The sequence below is a fragment of the Dipodomys spectabilis genome, unplaced genomic scaffold (assembly GCF_019054845.1).
Source record: "Dipodomys spectabilis isolate Male_0828 unplaced genomic scaffold, ASM1905484v1 ptg000002l, whole genome shotgun sequence".
Classification (NCBI taxonomy): Eukaryota; Metazoa; Chordata; class Mammalia; order Rodentia; family Heteromyidae; genus Dipodomys; species Dipodomys spectabilis.
Window position 1 is genome coordinate 10584264 of NW_024870679.1, and position 20299 is coordinate 10604562.

General features: G+C 41.4%; 1 protein-coding gene across 2 annotated transcripts in view; it reads right to left on the bottom strand.

Annotated features, from left to right (window-relative positions):
• Window positions 1–20299, bottom strand: part of Cdc14a (cell division cycle 14A) — a 150131-nt gene that overhangs the window by 88791 nt on the left and 41041 nt on the right. For both annotated transcript variants that reach the window (XM_042681590.1, XM_042681580.1), the window contains exon 5: window positions 1612–1691. In XM_042681590.1, the coding sequence (XP_042537524.1) occupies window positions 1612–1691 (80 nt within the window). The remainder of the gene's footprint in view (window positions 1–1611; window positions 1692–20299) is intronic.

Here is a 20299-nt window from a genome sequence, read left to right on the forward strand (position 1 = left end):
TGTATGGAGAAAAACACAATCTTAATCATATGCCAGGCACTGGGATGTATGCATTACATTAGTTTATCCTAGGAAAATCTTGAAACTTTTTAGAGATGTAGAAACTGAGGCTCAGAAAGGATAGGTAACGGGTCCAGGTTTCTTAAATGTACTACTGACAGAATAGAGCAAAGGCTTCAGAACTCCTGTCTCTTCTTCGCTAGATGTAGATGTAACTGCTTTCCCTAGAACTGAGATAGGAGCCAGGCATCCAGTGGCTCATGTCTGTAATCCTAGCTACTCAGGAGGCTGAGATCTAAGGATTGCAGTTCAGAGACAGCCTGGGCAGGAAAGTCTGTAAGACTCTTATCTCCAATTAACCACCAAAAAGCCTGAAGTAGAGCTATGACTCAAGTGGCAGAGCTCAGGGACGACACCCAGGACCTGAGTTCAAGCTCTAGAACTACACCTCCCCACCCCTCCCCCCCAAAAGAAAACTGAGATAAGGCTACTGATATTGTCACTATCATCTTTTCTGCCATAATAGAAGTATAGTTCACAAAGGACTTTGAAATTATTGAAGCCATTTAAAGAACTGGAAGGGAATTTTTTTTTTAAACTTTAAACTCCCATAAAATTCTCCTTTATGGAATCTTCTACTTTTTATTGTCCCCTTCAGTGTCTCATTGGCTTATCATCTGGAGATTGCTTAGGGATCGCCATCTTAACCTGGATCTCCCTGGGAAGATCAAACACACTAGGTATGGACAATTCCCTGGCCTCCTTCCCCACCTCACATCCAACTCTCTCCCTCCTGTATTCCTCTCCTGTGTTTTACTTTATTCATGTGAACATTTGCCGGAAACACTTTACATGATTGTGCTCTCTGAGCACAAAGAAGAATGGGAGACAGACAAGCAAAGAGGCCTCCTCTTCTCCTCCTCCTCCTCCTCCTCTCTCGCTTCCTTTTGCTCGTGACCATAGTAACAATAACAATAAGCCATACACATGCCCATTGGTTTGGACACACAAAGCAGCAAAAGGGCAAAAATACTACAATCATTCACAGTTTTATCAGATGACTGGGTGTTATTTCAGGGCTTGGAAGGGGCGAGGGAGGGCTGTCTGGGGAAGTTGTGTTGTTTGGTTTGGTTTGGTGTAGCTTTGCATGCTGGAGATGAAACCTGGGGCTGCTAGGCTAATGCTGTGATTACCTCAATACATGTTCCCTTCTACTATTTAACTAAGCTCAAATTGACTCCAGACTTTTGAAGAGCTTCTGAAGGTGATGCAAACACATGGCAGCCAGATGTGTCCCCTGAACAGGGGACATAGGGTCCCTGCTAAACCCATGGTCCTAGAAGGTACCTAAGTGGTCTTATTCTAGGTCCCCAGCTTCTCCTAAAAGGACAAAGTTTTTTTATTCGTACTAGCTAGCCAAGGAAATCTGCAAAATGATTGAAAACTAGCACCTGGCCTTCCTGACCTAGGGCAGTGGGTTGTACCATCTCCTCTCATCCCACATAGCATAACACATGGTCAGTCTTAAAACAGCTAGAAAACCCCAGAACCCGACTCTCATACGGTGAACTCTGGGTGGCAAGGCTAAGCCAAACCCCTGAGGAGCCGTACCTGAACGGAAGGTAGGGGGGGTTAGAGCCCGACAACAGCGCTCGGTAGGCTTCTTCCGGTGTCTTCTTTAAATAGATCACCTAAGACAGATAAATGGTGACATTTAGAACACTCCCAAGAATGACACAAAACTAAATTTAATTACTCAGGAACAACCACGGTGCTGTTAATCTTCAGACACCTCCAAGTTGCCAGGTTTTTATTTTATTTTATTTGTACCTTTTTGATCTATAGCTGAGCAACAGCTCTAGGTGAGAAGATGGGTAAAGACAGATCCTTGAAGCAGACATCAAGAATGGATCCCACAGCCCTCCAGACCAACACACAGCAGAGACAGGCATAGCTCCGTCATTCTACTCTGTACGGGAAAGCACATTGGCTTGGTTCATAGGACCAGGGATCTTCAAATCCCTCAGTCCAAAGAGCTAAGCTATCATCCAGGGAGGGGAGTATCTAGCCTACAGATTGTAGATGACCAACAAAAATCACATGGCATACAATGGACAGACAGCTTCTCATAGGCTGCCCAAGGCTGTATTAATCATTTGTTATGGCCTGCAAAGGATGTTATAAATATCTAATGACCCTTGGTAGAGGAAAAAAAAAAAAAAAAAGGCTCCCACTTCTAATGAGAAACAAACAAGAAGGAGCTATTAAAACCAGTAAACAACTTCCCCCTTAGGCAATCTATGTCTTAACATACGCTAGGCACTGTGTCTGGGACTGGTACTTCCTTTAACAGAACTCACATTATTGTGGTGCAAGGCAAGAATGAACAAAAACAAGTGTGTATTCTAAGCTCTGAAGAAGAAATCATCGGGGCTCTGGAAAGAAAAGAAAGGAGGCTAGTCCAGCGAGACAATCCCTAGTTGGTACTTAGAGTGAGACTGGGTAAGGGGGAGTCGGGTAAAGAAGCATGAGACCAGCCACGGACAAGCGTAGGGCTTTGAAAGTTGAGCAAGGGAAGACCAGAGAAAGGTCAGTGAGTAGGGAAGAGTCTGGAAGGAACACAGAGGAGAACAGTGTGGTAAGGACAGAGGGAGGCAGGCAGGGGGGAGGAGGGGCATAGCTGTGGGCCGAGACTCTGGTTTTATTCTAAGTGTAATTGAATCTTTTACTTCTGGGCTGAGGACTTTGGTCGGTTTCATCTATTGTTTCAATCTAATTTAATCCTTCACATCCCCTTACTTAGAATTATGGCTTTACTTCCTTAATATGTCCCAATATCAAAAACCCTATGCATTTCAATTGCAACAAGTCTGAACTTTGTAAAAGTAGTATTTCCCTCTCCACTTACAAAGCTTCTTTGAGCTTTAAATTAATCCACTAGCAATGTATCACTCATATTTACTTATTAGTAATCCCAGAACTGGAAAGCAATTCATCCTGATTTCCCCAAGGAAAGAATATTAAAATAGATTTTTTTTTAAAAAAAGGACATCTGACTTTAACTAACAAAGCCTTATATGAATTTGGCAAGTGAAGGGAGGGTCTAATACACACACACACACACACACACACACACACACACACACAGAGAGCAACCAAAGCTAAATGAGTAGGAAGCAAAACCAACATCAGAAATCTATTGACTGTAAAAGTACTGCTAGGCCAGACATGAGATCTGAGGTTCCCAGTTCAAAGCCAATACAGGAGCAAAATCCAAGAAACTCATCTCCAATCAACCAGAAAAGAAAAAAAAGCTAGAAGTAAAAGTGTGGCTCAAGTGGGATAAAGCTAAACAAGGAGCATGAGGACCTGAGTTCAAACTCCAGTATCATTACACACACACACACACACACACACAACTAATGTGGATACAGTTCTACAGAAAATTATAACTATCCTTGCAGCTCAAATAACTGCAAAATCCACTGAAATCAACCTTAGCCTTGAGGACTATTTTCAGAAACCAGTGTTACTGCATGACTGTACAGCATCCTAATGGGCAAGAGTGGCAGAGCTGGTTCCAATGCAGTGATTGCTCAAGGCTAGAAAAGCTGCAATGTCTGAAGGCTGACTGGCTGCTAAAAGGAAAAGCTTCAGCGTGTGGATTCGATAATTACGGCTTAGACAACAACCTCTGAAAAGCCAAAACTTGTTTCCCTCCATGTGTGCAATTAAGTCCCTTGCACATCGAAGCTGTGGTTCTACTGGAAGGAGTCAGAAGCTTCCAGAAGATGCTTCTTTACCCCAGCACCTTCAAGACTCTGACACCATCTTACCTATATGCTCAGCATGCATGACCCATGTTCTCACAGTCACATGAGAGCCTTTGTTTTTATTTTTATCCCAGTGCTAAATTATGAATGAGTGCAAAGTGAAACCTAACAAAGGCCATCTAAATACCAGCAAGATTCCTTTCACAAGATGGCCTTTCACCACCTGAATGCAGCTACTTAGTGAGAGTGGAAAAAATATTCTAAGACTTGAATGAATGCATGAGTGAATGAGTGCACTTGTGAATGAATGCATGCAAGGCCACTCAAAAACAAAATCTCACTGTTCCAAGAAAAAAAATACAGCATGGATTCCTAGACATATCATCTTATTAAAAAAGCACAGAGGGAAAAGAGACAAACCGGGCTGACTGACACACACATTTACTAGCTTTGCTATCAAGAAAGCTAACGCTCCAAAAGGTAAGGAATTATCCAAACTTGCATTGTTGTGCAGTGATGAAGCTCAAATCTGAACACAGATCTGACTCTAAACATCTGGAAAAACCAGGCACTGGTGGTTCATGCTTGTAATCCCAGCTACTCAGAAGGCTGAGATCTGAGCATCACAGTTGGAAGCCAGCACAGGCAGAAAAGTCTGACTCTTATCTCCAATAAACTACTCAGAAAAAGCTGGAAGTGGCACTGTGGCTTAGTGATAAATAACCTTGAGCAAAAGAAGCTTAAGGACAGTGCCCAGGCCCTGAGTTCAAGCCCTATGACCAACCAAAAAAAAAAAAAAAGTAGATATCAATCTATCCATCTATCTATAGATATATATCTATCTATAAATCTGTATAGATAGATGTCTATAGATAGTTGCCTCTTGTGCAACTAGGATTATAGGCGTGAACCACCATTGTACAGTTTAATTCCATTTCTTAAACACATGATTCTTGCGCGCCAAGATTCTAGCATATACTATTAAGAGACTAATTTGCCTAAATTTTAATTATTCATCCTCTCACTTAACTGCTATACATCACACTATGTTTCTTTAAATACAGCTATCCCTTAAAGCAACTGGATGTAAAATGTCTATTATTGCTATGTGGAGCACCTGCCCCGGAGTCTACATATAAATGACTATTACAGTACATAACACATCAAATGTGTATACACGATATATGGATAAGCTATCCAATATCAAATTTGTAAGAATTTTATAGAAGAGTAATAAATCAACATTGGGAAGTTAAATAAAATCCTCTTAGACTTTATCTGTGAATACTTCTAGATGATTTCTTAAAAGTAAATCTGGTGGTCATTCAACCCCTTGAAGCCTGTGAACAATGATAAATGCAGTTTTCAGAAGCCTCTTGGAATTTATAACTCTATTTCAGTACTCAGATAATGTAATCTCGCTGATATACAATTGGTGATTCATAAAGCAACAAGTAGCTTAATATAGAAGTCTAACCAGACTCATAAATTTACTAATCATCATTCCCTGGGGATATTTACTTAAGCCACAGGACTAGAAGCTTTAAAAATAATAACTTTACAACAAAATGCAATACAGCTGCATCTTACAAAGAAACCTGTGCCTATATGTTAATCTCACTTATATTTTGTGATTTGCAAGATGAAAATACTGGAGGATTCAACTTGGCTTTCTGCAAGACAATCCTTCCATGTTGGCAGTTGATTTCCTGTTATTTGTGTGATATTGTACTTGTTTTTAAAAAGAGGAAACGAATGCTGAGGACAGTCTCCCAATGGGTTACTGACATGGGGACACAGACATAAGAGCTTGAAATTGTCCTTCCAACCATTTCTGTGTCAATTAAATTTCTCCCACAAAGAAGTTTCTGGAAAACCAATGTGACAGCATAGAAATGGTGTAAAAGGACCAGATCAACTAAATATAGGAGAGAGGGGGAGAGAGAGAGAGAGAGAGAGAGAGAGAGAGAGAGAGAGAGAGAGAGAGAGAAGAGCTCAGAGACAGTGCCCAGTGCCCAGTACCCAGGCCACAAGGTCAAGCCCTAGGACTGGCAAAAAGAAAAAACTTCAGAAACTGCACCCAGACCCTGAATTCAGACCCCAAGACTGGCACAAAAAATGAAATAAAGTAAAATTAAAAGCTCTGGCTCTGACAGTTTCTGCTTGCTTATTTATAGAAGGTGCTTAGAGAGTCAAGGCCATATCCAGGCCTTAGCTCTCCCTCCTCCCTCCACTCCCAACACCTCATAAAAGGCAGCCAATGGGAGACAGGAGAGAAGACAAATCTCCAGTATGGCTGCAGTTCTGTCAAACACGTACTTGATTTACTTCCTGCTTACAATCTACACAGGAACCTGCACACAGGCAGGTGACACGAGGAGACAGTGCAGCCTCAGATGAAGTAATGGACTCCAAGGACACGTACAGAGAAGCAGTCCAGGTCCAGAAGGGACTACAGCCCACCCTTTCACATGACAGTGTTGAGATGCTCCTCCCCTCCCCTTCCTTGGGCCTCCCTGCCAAGGAAGCCACAGTCCCCATGTGGAGTGGCTCTCTCTGATATCAGCCCCTGGCCTACATCACCAAAAGCTCTCTGCCTTCCTCATGCAGATTCCTCCTCCACTTTGATGCTGTGTTTAATTGATTTATCCAGCTTCCCCCAAGTAGACTGTACGGATAAGGGGGCTAGCCTCCAATTCCTCTGATCTTCAACATTGTGTCTGTCAGAGATCTGTTGAAAAACTGGAGTTTGAGATGGGCACCAGTGGCTCACGCCTATAATGCTAGCTACTCAGGAGGCTGAGATCTGAAGATCACGGTTCAAAGCCAGCCTAGGCAAGAAAGTCCAGGAGACTCTTATCTCCAATGTACTTCTGAAAAAAAACAAAAGTTGGAAGTGGAACTGTGGCTCAAGTGGTAGAGTACTAGCCTTGAACAAAATGCTCAGGGACAGCACCCAGGCCCTGAGTTCAAGCCGTGGGACAGGCAACAAAAAAAAAAAAAGAGACTCTGCAAAGAGCTAAAACATAAAGCCCTAACAAAGGAACATGGGAGACAGAAGGAAACAAGATTTAAAGTCTTTCTTTTCACTCCTGGGACCTAATTCCCAGAACTCTTAAATGTCAAGGCACCTGATTTATAATCTGCTTTCTCCTAAAGACGTCATTGAGCCTTAATTACTATAAACGAGCCCAAGTAAAATGTTTACCTCCTTTATGTTTAGCAACCTTTTTCTTCTTAATCATTTCCTCCCATTACATTCAATGACTAACAAAACAATATTGCATTCAATATGAAAATTTTTAACAAGAGAAAAAAAGTCCTAAAACGTCATATATCTGTGAATGCACAATGTACTTTGATTCTTCTCACAGAAATAGACAGGCTCAGCATTGAACAATCACAAATTAAGTGGGTACATGTGATTACAAACCAGAAATGCCACGATTGATTGGAAACAACCTAGATGTATATTAGCCAGTCTATTTTAAATGGCCTAATGAAAGCAGCCTAAGAACGCACTACGGACTTAGGTTGAACACACTGTAAAAGGGAAGTAAGTCGCTCTTCCTGTTCTCCAAGGCTATTAGAAATCACAGATTATGAAGTCAGCAAATTATAAGACAATTCAAAGTTTAACAAAGAGGGAAACAGATTAATCATAGAAGAATCGTAGGCAGAATTGGGCATCGGAACTCTAACTCCATCACTGACTCGGGCCTTCTTTTGAGAAGTCTAGAAATGACTGTGCTTTCTATGTGAGGTTATGGTTGCTCTGCTTTTGCTCATGTGACTTCTATGTCCATTTATTTTGAAGTTGAAGTATGATATGCAGCAGACTACACTCCTTTTTTGTTTATTTGTTTGTTTTGCCAGTCCTAGGGCTTGGACTTAGGGCCTGGGCACTGTCTTTGAGTTCCTTTTGCTCAAGGATAGTACTCTACCACTTGAGCCACAGCTCTACTTCTGGCTTTTTTGGTAATTTATTGATGATAAGAGTCTCATGGACTTTCCTATGCAGGCTGGCTTCGAACCACAATCCTCAGATCTCAGCCTCCTGAGTAGCTAGGACTTCAGGCATGAGCCACTGGAGTCCAGCTGTACTCCATTTATTTAGTTTAGAAATCGTCCAGCCCATGTCTTCATACCCTAATCACTGAGAAACCAGGCACAGCTCTTGGATGGGTAATTTAGGACAATTGCAGACAACATTAAGCCATGTATATCTTCCAGTTTAACTTGATGAATTGGATGGAAACCACAATTTCCATAATCAGCCTGAACTGCTATCTTCCCAGAAGTGACAGAGACAGTCAGGACAAATATACTTCTCTTACTAGCTCTGTCTCAGAGACAAGACAGACCTCTTCTGCCAGAGACAAATCCAAGCTCCAGAACAGACATCTTGAGTAGTGTGTCACAATGAGCAAGTCTGACATTTTATAAAGCAAATCAAGGAAACACCAAGACCAGCAGGCTCTGCACACAGATGTTTAAATCCCTCTGCTAAGGAGAAAACCACTGCTCCCAACACCTGAGTCCCTCATCCCACACAAGCGAACCCAAGGCTGTTAAGATACAGCACAGAGGGAAAGTTAAGCCTGGGTGCATCCATCATCAGAAACTCTCTCTGCAGAAATCTCAAGAACACACTCATTCCAGAAGATCATCTGAATGCTTAATACACACTTTCAATTTGAATGGCTTCATATTTCAGAAGGAAGGAAGGTAGGAAGGGAAGAAAGAAAGAAAAAAGGAAGAGGAGGAGGAAGAAGAAGAGGAAGAGGAGGAGGAAGAGGAGGAGGAAGAGGAGGAGGAAGAGGAAGAAGAAGAAGAAGAAGAAGAAGAAGGAGGAGGAGGAGGAGGAGGAGGAGGAGGGGAGGGGGAGGAGGAAGAAGATGAAGAAGAAGACGAAGACGAAGAAGAAGAGGAGGAGGAGGGGGAGGAGGAGGGGGAGGAGGGGGAAGATAGGGAAGAAGAAGGGGAAGGTGGGGAAGAAGGGAGGGAGCAAGGAGAAAGGGAGAGAAATGTGTTCTTTAAATCAAGGTCTGAGTTTGATCAAGCTTTGAAGGCAAAGAAACTACTGCCCAAGCCTGAGTTCAAGTCTCAGGTGGGGCAGGGTGGGAGGGGGGGGGTACAGAGAATGAAATAAATGAAGAGGTTTTCAATGACTCCAATTAAGCCTTGAATTATTATGATTTTTTTTGGAGGGGCGCGGTCATGGGGCCTGAACTCTGGGCCTGAGCGTTGTCCCTCAGCTCTTCAGCTCAAAAACCTTGAATTATTATGACGACACAGAATACCCTTCAAAATGTATAGCTTTCCTCAGTATTATGATTAGGATTGGTTCAAACTGCAAAAGTATGAAAGGAAACAGATTTTCAAGGAGTAACTGGAAGAAAATATTGGGAAAGAAAGTGAAGAAAGAGCAAAACCTTTCTGGGAGAAAGACTTCTAAAGACAGAATGGAGCCCAGGGAAGGTTTTTGCTTCTTTTGCAACTTAGAACTTACGGCAACATGTGGCATTCTGTAAGAAGGGCGTGGGAGACCAAGCTACACATTCTTGTAACCAGAGCATATACTTAATGAACTCCACGTAACACTGTTCTTTAAAATTAAGCTGTTAGTCAAGCCTGGTAATGTACACCCATAGTTCCAGCACTCCGAAGGGCTGAGGAAGAAGGATTATGAATTAGACCTTATCTTTAAAAAAAAAAAAGAAAATAGTAAAATAAAATTGTGCTTTTACTTGTCCACTATATTTACCTTCTGCTTGCCAATGCTGTTATTTGTAGATAAGATATTATGCAAACTTCCAAGACAGAGCCCCCTGTAATGTGAACTGAATCTCAGGGCTAGCACCTCATAGTAACTTGTAAGCTACTCCTCTTTGAACTTAAGAATAGAAAACATACAACGGGTACAAACAAGGAACTGGTTGTTCTCTTGCAATATTTGCCAGAGTGGTTTGCTAAGAGGATGCAAGAGAAACAGGAGTTTTGCCCCACACTCAGGTATTTGCAGAAAGGATTCTGTGGCCATTTTTCTGTGCACTAACCTTAACTGTTCAAACAAACACTGCATCACAGGATTGTCTGAGATAACAGAGTAATCCTTTCTGAGTGAGCAAAGGTTTCCTTAAGTAACCAAGTTCCCTAAATTCCTTAGCCTACATATGGCCACAAACAGAACTGGAACAAGTAAGTCACTTCCACCCAACCAACAATTCTCCTGGACACATACCCAGTGCAACAGGCTCCAGTCCATCTGCCTCCCCTGGGGCTTGAACTCAGGGCCTTGGTGCTATCCCTGAGCTTTTTTGCTCAAGGCTAGTGCTCCACCACTTTGAGCCACGGCACCATTTCTGTTTTTCCAGTGGTTAACTGGAGACAGGGGTCTCACAGACTTTCCTGCCTAAGCTAGTTTTGAACTGTGATTCTCAGATCTCAGCCTCCTGAGTAGCTAGGATTATGGGCAGTCCTGGGGCTTGAACTCAGGATCTGGGCACTGTCCTTGAACTTTTTTGCTCAAGGCTAGTACTCTTGAACTACAGCTCTACTAAAGATGTGTCTGGCAGAGAGGGGGAGGGACGGCTCTGGAAAAAAGTGTCATTTGCTGCCAAAACTACAGCTTACTGACAGGCACAGGCAGTTAAGAACTTTCTCAAAAATGCAGCTACTTCTGAAGGGAACATGATGAATTCTCATAACACAGGTTTCGGATTTCCCCAATTCCGGAAGAGACAATAGTTATGTTATTAACATAGTCTTAAATCCTGGGTACAGAATGACTCTGCTCCCAGGAAGTTTAACAGGCAGCTGAATTCAAATCAAAAGCACTAACGCTCAGACCTCAATGATAGTCTTCCAAAGAAAGGCTTGGGGTGATTGCAGAATGCCCCTCTTACCTGGGGGTGCTCCTTGACTCTCACGGATATCTGAAGACATGGATAAGGCTGAACACTACATATAGTGTGTTTCTTACTTAGATACTGTGGACAATGTAATAAATTTGGCACAATAATGGCAAATCACAAAAACTATTAACATAGAAAATTATAACACCATACTATGAGGTTTGGGAATGATTCTATCTCTGTCTCTCTACTCTCTCTGTCTCTGTCTGTCTGCTCTGTCTCTGTCTCTGTCTGTCTCTCTCTTTCTCTCTCCCTCTCTTCAAATGTCTTATTTTAGCTAGGCACTGATAGCTCATACCTGCAAAATTAGCTATTCAGAAGGCTGAGATCTGAAGATCACCATTCAAAGCCAGCTCAGACAGGAATGTCCATCTTTAATTAACCACCACCAAACTTGAGCTGTGGCTCAAATAGGTCATACAGAGCTAGCCTTGAGGGGAAAAAAAATAAGGGATAATACCCAGACCCTGAGTTCAAGGGTCAGTACTAGCACGTGCACACGTGCGCACACACACACACAAACTGTTCTGTTTGTTATGTACTGTGTGCTGGCCCTTATTATGATCATGTGATATACATGCCTGAGCCCTGAGGAAGGAGAGGAGGGATACAGGCACACAAGGCATTCGGCTATGAGGTTGGGATACTTACAGTATAGCCAGAGATCCGACAACCAAGGCCATCGCTGAGCAAGTAGGTAGGACACACAGTGTGGAAACACTGGACAGAAGGACGATTCACATGCTCAGTGGGATGGAAAAAAACTGAATTTTCAAGACACTATTCAGAATGCGCAATTTAAATCTTATACCATATTTCTGGAGTTTTCCGATTAATATTTTCAGACCACATATGACTTAAGTAACAAACTAAACAAAGTAGAACCATAGATAAGAATGATGAAGACCCTGAGTTTAGGGGGGGTTTGTGCCAGTTCTAGAGCTTGAACTCAGGGCCTGGGCACCATGCCTTAGCCTTTTTCTTTCTTACTTACTTTCTTTCTTTCTTTTTTTTTGGTAGTTAATTGGAGATAATAGTCACATGGACTTTCCTGCCTGGGCTGCCTTGGAACTGGGATCCTCAGATCTCAGCTTCCTGAGTAGCAAAGATTACAGGTGTGAGCCACCAGCACCTGGCTGCATTGTTTCTTACATCCAAATGAGTCACCATTGGAAATCCGAACTCCCTCCAGTGAGTTTTCTTATCTTGTGCATTCTTTAATAGCAGAGAGAGAATGAGAGAGAGAGAGAGAGAATGAGAGAGAGAGGGAGCTCTCTTCAGGTACTAAGGAGGCAGGTATGTAAGGAATCATCTCTACTCTGGGAGCTCATTCAGCAGGGGAGAGATTGCCAGCCAAGCAAGTAATTGCCAGGGGCTTTTTAGACTATAGTAGGCAAAATTAATGGAAAGAGAAGGTGAGAAACCGCTGTCATCAAACCTCTCTCTCCATGAAGTGGTAAGGAAATGAGAAATTGAACAGCTGGGGGCAGCCAGCAGGCGAGGAAAACAAATTAGAGAGAAAACATCAGGAAAAGTTTGTCCAAGGTGTTAAATTTTTTAAAAATTCCCAAAGCAAGCCCACTCAGTGACTCACACACCCACTCTTGGAAGAATTATAAAGTCTGATTCATGGCCCAGCATGTATATTCACAAGGAGACGCTTGCTTGTCTGCTCATTAGTCTGACACTGTAAACCACAAATGTTACTCCCTATTAAATAATTCTTCTGGGTACTGCAGCAATACAAAATATTTCTTTGAAGCTGAGGTTAGACTTTCCCAGCCAGGCTGTGTACTTTTGTTAACCATGACTTTGCTGTCTCTTTCTATATTCCTGACCATAAAAAAAAAAAAAAACCTGAGATTTCATAATGAATATTCAAAGGCCTGGCTGGAGGGAAGGATTTGGGGAAGCTAGGCAAGACCAAAGAAAAGAAAGAAAATTTAAAAATACATAGAAGTCCTGGCACTAGTATGGAAACAGTAGCTTACAAACACACAATGTAAGTTTATTAGCACAGGATCCCTTTTGAGCACTAAAAATCTTAGGACTAACACACAGCAACCTTCACATGATGCAGTTAGTTCTGGTTTTAACATTTCAGACCTGGACCATTGCTAGAAAGGAGGTAGGCAGCCAGGCAGTGATGGCTAAGGCCTATAATCCTAGCTACTTAGGAGGCTGAGATGTGAGGATCGTGATTTGAAGCCAGCCTGAGCAGGAAAGCCCATGAGACTCTTATCTCCACTTAACTCACAAAAAGCTAAAAATGGAGCTGTGGTTCAAGTGATAGAGTGCCATCTTTAAGGGAAAAAGCTAAGAAAATGAGTTTAGGCCCTAAGTTCAAGTCCCAGTATCAGCATGCAAAAATAATAATAATCAATGTCAGAAAGTAACACATGGACATGGAGAGTGTTTTTAATGAATCAATTTACTTTCCACCATGGCAGGAAAGGAACAATATGATTCATTATATCAAGTAAAAAGAAATTTTTGAAGTAAAATTAACACAGATTAAAATTGTACAACTCAAAAACCCTTGTATACCAAAGGTATAAGCGCCAGTGCTGTGAGGTAGATAGGAGATCATCTTGTTTAGCTAAAAAATAAAAAATCACCAGGTGCTGGTGGCTCACTCCTGTACTCTTACCTACTCAGGAAGCTGAGATCTAAGGATCATACTTCAAAGCCAGCCCAGGCAGGAAAGTTCCAAGAGATTCTTTTTTTTTTTTCTGGGTCCAGTCGTGGGGCTTGAACTCTGGGCCTGGGTGCTGTCCCTCAGCTCTTCAGCTCAAGGCTAGCGCTCTACCACTTGAGCCACAGCACCACTTCTGGCTTCTTTTTTCTGCTTATGTGGTGCTGAGGAATCGAACCCAGGGCCTTGTGCATGCAAGGCAAGCACTCTACCACTGAACACCTGCCCAGCCCTCGAGAGATTCTTATCTCCAATTAACCACTCAAAAAAAGGAAGTGGCCCTATGGCTCAAGTGGTAGAAAGCTAACTGAGCATAGAGAGGCTCAGGGACAGCATCCAGGCCCTGAGTTCAAGCCCCACAACCCAAAAAAAAAAAACAAACTTAGAGAACCACTCTGGGATACTGGCCCCACCCACATAGTGACAATTCCTTGTTCCCGGTCTCTCTTTACAATGGAGAGACATTTGAGGGTGTCACCAAAGCAAATAGAACAACTGTGTCACTTCACCTAGCTGGTCCCCAAAGTATTTAGGGTGCTTTCCCATTAGTAAAAATCAAAATTCAGATGCTCCCTAGAAGAGAAACTGAATGGCTAACCTATCTGAAACCCTGCAGTGCCGTTTAACCACCAAAAGGAACTTCCACACCACTTCCCATTCTCAAACTCCTAGTTTTTTTTTTTTTTTTTTGTCGGTCGTGAGGCTTGAACTCTGGGCCTGGGCGCTGTCCCTCAGCTCTTCAGCTCAAGGCGAGCGCTCTACCACTTGAGCTACAGCGCCACTTCCGGTTTTCTGGTGGTTTATTGGAGATAGGAGTCTCACGGTCTTTCCTGCCCGGGCTGGCTTTGAACCGTGATCCTCAGATCTCAGCCTCCTGAGTAGCTAGGATTACAGGTGTGAGCCACCAGCGCCCGGCTTCAAACTCCTAGTTTACATGAAGGGAGTTATTCCAAGACTAGCACTGCCCAGGTATGAGCTTTCACTGAATAAGCCTCTGCCGGGTAAATGTAGGAAACTGAGGTCCACTCTTTCTCTCCACTAACTGCATTTGCTTGGATGAGCTATGGGACCTGTCTGGGCTCAGTTTCTCCAACTGAAACAAGAGGATGCAGGCCTAACTAAAGCAGGTTCTTCTAGAGTTGTCTATGATCTTGCAAAAGGACCTATTGCTTTGGTGGGGGGGGTGCGGTGGGGGTGGCAGGGGTTGTTTTAAGTTTGTTTGTTTTCTGGGCACAGAGAGTCTTGTGATCGCAAGGGCTTTAAACATTTGAGTTTCTTCTTACTGGAAATTATTCCAAGATAATAAGAATAGTTGCTTAAAAAATTATCAGCATGGAAGTGGCACTGTGGCTCAAGTGGTAGAGCGCTAGCCTTGAGCTGAAGAGCTGAGGGACAGCACCCAGGCCCAGAGTTCAAGCCCCACAACCAACAAAAAAAAAAAAAAATTATCAGTGTTTATTAACAACTACTTATATAAGTAAGATCTTCACCTATTGAAAAAAGAAACAGAAACAAATGTAAGCTAAAATTAGACTTTCATATGTAATATTAACATTAAGTGTGTGTAGGTTAAGATATATATCTCAATACACAGATATATATCAATATACATATATCGCAATACACATAAACATATATATATAAACACACATATAGATAACTCAACATATATGCAAGACCCATTTCAATTCATATAAAATTCTAACTGCCTTGGGGATTTTGTAATGCTAAGGACTGTATCCAGAGCCTCATACTTGCTCTAACTTGGAGCTATATCCAGCACCCTAAACCACCTTGTTACACTTAGTAACCCATTAAAAAGAATAATTCTCAAAACCCCATGTGTCTGCTGGACACCAATAGTTAAACCCTACAACACTAGCCACACCAGAGGCTGAGACCTAGAGGAATATGATACAAAGCCAGCATAGCTGGAGTCTTCAAAACTCCAACACTAATTAGTCAGCAAAATTCCAGATTTGAGGCACAGCTCAAATAAGTGGTAGAGCACCAACCATGAGCAAAAATCACCAAGTGAGAGCTAGAGGCCCTGAGTTCCAGCCTTGAATCTGACACAAACCACTATTCCTGTTAGTGTTCCTTTTATAAATAGCACTGGCATTGTCATTTAAGTATTCCAGCATTTAAATTGCTCCCAAAATTGTGGGAGACAATCAATTATGACTTGCTTATCAATTAAACATTCAGCCAATATTCTGCAAACACGTATTGAGTACTTAGTATATGTCAGACATCATGCTATTTGTTACATTTGGTGTGAAGAACAAGACAAAGTTCTGTCCCTTAAAAGGAGGGGAAATAAGTCAATACATAATTTCAAGCACTAAGAAAACACAGCTCCTTGATTCAACATTAAACAATGAACACAGGCTTTTTCACATATGAAGTAGATATCATTCCAAAGCTGCTAATATACAGAAATGCTATTATGTGAACAGATTACTGTGATTATACACAGTACCTGAGTACTGAATCTATAATATTAAGTACCGTGTGCATGCGGGTGGACGCATGTATCTGTATGTCTGTGTATAGCTGAGAGCCTATTAAACACCAAAGAAGCATATTATCAGAATGCCAACAGGAAGAAAGAAAAGATATATGTAATTTAATTTGAGAAACAAACCATTCACAAATGAAAAGCAAACGGCTAATTTTCCAGCCACATTAAATGGAACCTCCAGGAGACCTGACTAAGAGATGGTATTGTGTTCCTCATTGCAAGAACTCTCAGTCTTGGAGCATTTCAAATACAAAGTATATGATTTTAGGGAGTCTTACTTGTTTTAAAACCACCCTACAAGCTGGATGCCAGTAGCTGACATTTGTAATCCCTGCTACTCTGGAGACTGAGATCTGAAGATCATGGCTCAAAGACAGCCTGAGCAGGAACATCCATGAGACTTTTATCTCTAATTAATACGCAAAAAAATAAAACCCAGGAAGAGGAGCTGTAGTTCAAGGGGTAGAGTGATAGCCTTGAGCAAAAACAGCTAAGAGACAGCAACCAGTCCCTGATTTCAAGCTCCAACACACACACACACACACACACACACACACACACACACAGCCACCAAACTACAAGCTTACAAGCATGAAAGATTGTTTGGCCTATAGGCAGGCAACATCACAAAAGGGTTCTTGCCTATCCATCTATAATAGGAAGGAACTGCAGACAGGAAATGGCCGAGCCCAACGCTATACCACCCCTCCCTTCCTCTATGACTGTCAGGAAGAGGAAACGTGACCCATACTCTCCACTAAACTTACCAAAAAGTCACAGAAAAGGGTTGACAACAGACCTGTAGCTGACATCCCTTGCTACTACTTTCATCAATATCTAGAATAACTGCCTTCATTGTTTTGGATCAACATTTCATTAATAATTTTCCTGACACTTGTCATCCACACACATTCCTAGTAGGCAGGATTTTATTGTAATAATTCCATACAGTGTACCCTGAGCAAGCTTATTCCCTCGATTATATATTTGAAATGGCATTTATTTCATCTACAGTTATTTCATGACGATTTAAAGCAGTTCTGAAAAAAAAAAGAAATTATAGAGGACTTGTAAGTTAAAGAGTAAGGAAACTCACATGCTTAGTCTCAATAATTAAAAACAAAAAACAAATTTTTTTGCAGTGGAACAGCTATCTCAATTTCTACTGATTTAAAGACCCACACTCTAACCACTATTAAATGATACTGTTATGTCTACTCAGCAGACAGCTCAGTGCTGAATAAGCAAAGGCTCCTATCAGTGGTTTCAAGTAACCACCTTTAAACTCGGGCACACAAAGGACTTAGAAACATCGTATTTCGATGAGTAACAGAATTTAAGATCTACAGGCTTCCTAATCATTTACAGATGCTTGGATTAGTGGGAGTGACTTCTGGTGGTCTGTACCTACTGATATAAACTGAAATAACTTTTTTCTCTAAAGAAAAGCCACTAAGAGCCACTTTCCAACTTCTAAATGAACCAAACATAGGAAACTGTTTAAAAACACAAGATTTCAACCTGGCATCGGTTGCTCATGCCTATAATCAATCCTAGGTACTCAGGAGGCTGAGATCAGAAGCCTAGTCAGGAAAAGTCCATGAGACTCATATCTCCAAATAACCACCAAAAAGCCAGTAGTGGAGTTGTGGCTCAGGTGGCTGAGTGCCAGTCTTGAAAAGAAGGCTAATAAACTTATAAATAAAACTACAAGAGTGATACCAAAGAAATGATTAGTAAAACGCTAAAGAACTATTATTCTTCACCAAAGTTCCAAACTGGTAATGTTCATGCCCAGTTTGTAAAAGTGTATAAAACCAGAAATTCTGCATATAATAAATTAATTCAGTTGCAAATTTGCTTAAATATAGCAACATACTTCCACAGCCTTAAAAATGTTGGCACTTTTGTACCTCAATGTTCACAACTGCTTAATTCATAATAGTCCAAATGTATAAACAATCTAAGTATCCATCATGCATGCAGAGAAAAGCAAATTCTGCCTTAGCCATTTAATGGAATATTACTAAGCAACAAAGATTGGTCTCTTGATGCAAATAAAAACATGATTACATCTCAAAAATGACCCTCAGTGAGAGACTCTAGATATAAGTGTGTGTGTGTGTGTGTGTGTGTGTGTGTGTGTGTGCATATATACTGGTGGTCTGGGATTAGGGAAGAAGAAAGATTAACTCTAATTGGGCTCAGGAGAATTGGGGTATGATAGATTTAAGCTGTGGATTTATTGTGATGGTAGTAACATAAATGCATAGTTTTGTGGAAAAAGAGCTACATTTTAATAGATAGTTGCATTATGCATAAATTATACTTCAGTAAAGTTAATGAAAATCAGACACAGGTATAACAGAGGCTTTAGGAGGTGAGCCTTTTTTAGATCTGATGAACTGTGAACTGAAGGAAGACCTTATCTCCTTACCTGCCACAGACAGCACACAGTGGGCAGAATGGCTTCTGGAAAATTCAAATGAACTTTTCCATTCAAAATACTGAGAGTCAGGCACAGTGGCTCATGCCGGTGATCCTAGATACTCAGGAGGCTGAGATCTGAGGATCAAAGTTGAAAACCAGTCTGGAAGCCAGGCTCTGGTGGCTCACACCTGTAATGCTAGCTACTCAGGAGGCTGAGATCTGAGAACCGCAGTTCAAAGCCAGAAGAGGAAGGAAAGTACCTGAGACTCTTATCTTCAATAAACCACCAGAAAACAGGAAGTGGCATTGTGGTGCTGAAGAGCTGAGGGACAGAGTCTAGACCCAGAGTTCAAGCACCATGTCTGACAAAGAAAAAACAGTCCAGGCAAAAAAAAAGTCCCCATGAGACTCATCTCCAATTAACCACTCAAACACCAGAAGTGGAACTGTGGCTCAAGTGTAGAAGGCTAGTTCTTGAACACAAAGAGGACAGTGCCCAGGCCCTGAGTTCAAGCCCCAGAATCAACAAAAAAAAGAGAAAGAAAACATTGGGAAATTGGGAGACATACTGCTGTGACTGTAGCTATTCTGCAGTGAGGCCTCTATTGCTTGTTCTTGGTCAGGATTCATGGCTGCTTCCTGAGAGTGGTTCTTCTAATTGAATTTGTATTTCAAAGTATAAAACTAGTATAATTCCTTTTTTAAAAATTGTGACTTTCTGTGTTTCAAATTAAAATGCACTCCAATAGACAAAACCACAAGGGTGTTTGGTTGGTTGGTTGGTTGGTTGGTTGATTGGTTGGTTGGTTGATTGGTTGGTTGGTTGACTTGTACCAGTGCTGGGGCTTGAACTCAAGACTTTTGGCTCTTGCCTGGCTTTTTCACTCAAGGCTGACACACTTCCAGCTTTTTGCTGGAAGGTAAGATTCCTGGAGATAAGATTCTCACAGATTTGTCTACCTGCTTCAAACTAAAATACTCAGATCTCAGCCTCTTGAGTGGCTAAAACTACAGGCAGACGTCACAAACACCCACTCACAAGTTGTTGGTTTTTTTGAGGTGGATTTTTTTCAGAATGTTGTATGTAAAACCCCTTATGACTCAGAACCTTTTAGTCTGTAACAGAGATTCTAAGTATGGAAATGTTTAGAAACCTTGAGGTTTTGCTAAGGGATTCTTTGAGGAGCTGCCCCCAAATCTTTCTTAAGTTTTATCAAGACATTTTGTAGACCTATCCTTGATTTTTTTTTTTACCCTGATTTCACATTTTCCCTGACAAAACGTTGAATTTGATCTTTGCTCTTAATGTGACTTTTGATCTTATCCAAGAACAAAGAATGAAAAATTGTTTTACAATCCTACAAGCTCTGTATTAGAACTCTTTATGAATCTGGTTGAAAGCTGAATTTTTTAATTTTATTTATTTATATACTTATTTATCAACTCAAGGCTGGTACTCAACAACTTCAGCCACCATTCCACTTCTGGCTTTTTGCTGGGTAATTGGAGATAAGAGTTGCAATGACTTCCTGGCTGGGCTGGCTTTGAACTATGATTCTCAGATCTCAGCTTCCTGAGTAGCTAGGTTTACAGGTGTGAATTCCAGGCATGCCACTAGTAGTAAAAAAAATTCTTAATGAATTTTTAGATAAATTCATTTATTTTTCTGTTTTCCACTGTTACCACAAGTAATACTCGCCAGACCTCCCTCTCTACACAATGAGAGTTGCCTTTTCCTCCAGCTTCAATAACATTTTCCTCAACATCCCTTCAGCCCTCACAGTGCTGAAATCCTTTCCAACTCTGCCAGCTGCCTGGTCCAAAGAGCTGATACTCTGTGCTTTAGGTTATTGTTACTCAGTAACCTCACTTCTATGAACCAGTTTATCATTATCTACTTATCGCTGGGCAACAAATCATGTTAGCAATAGCAGAACAATGATTCATTATTTGTTTTGTC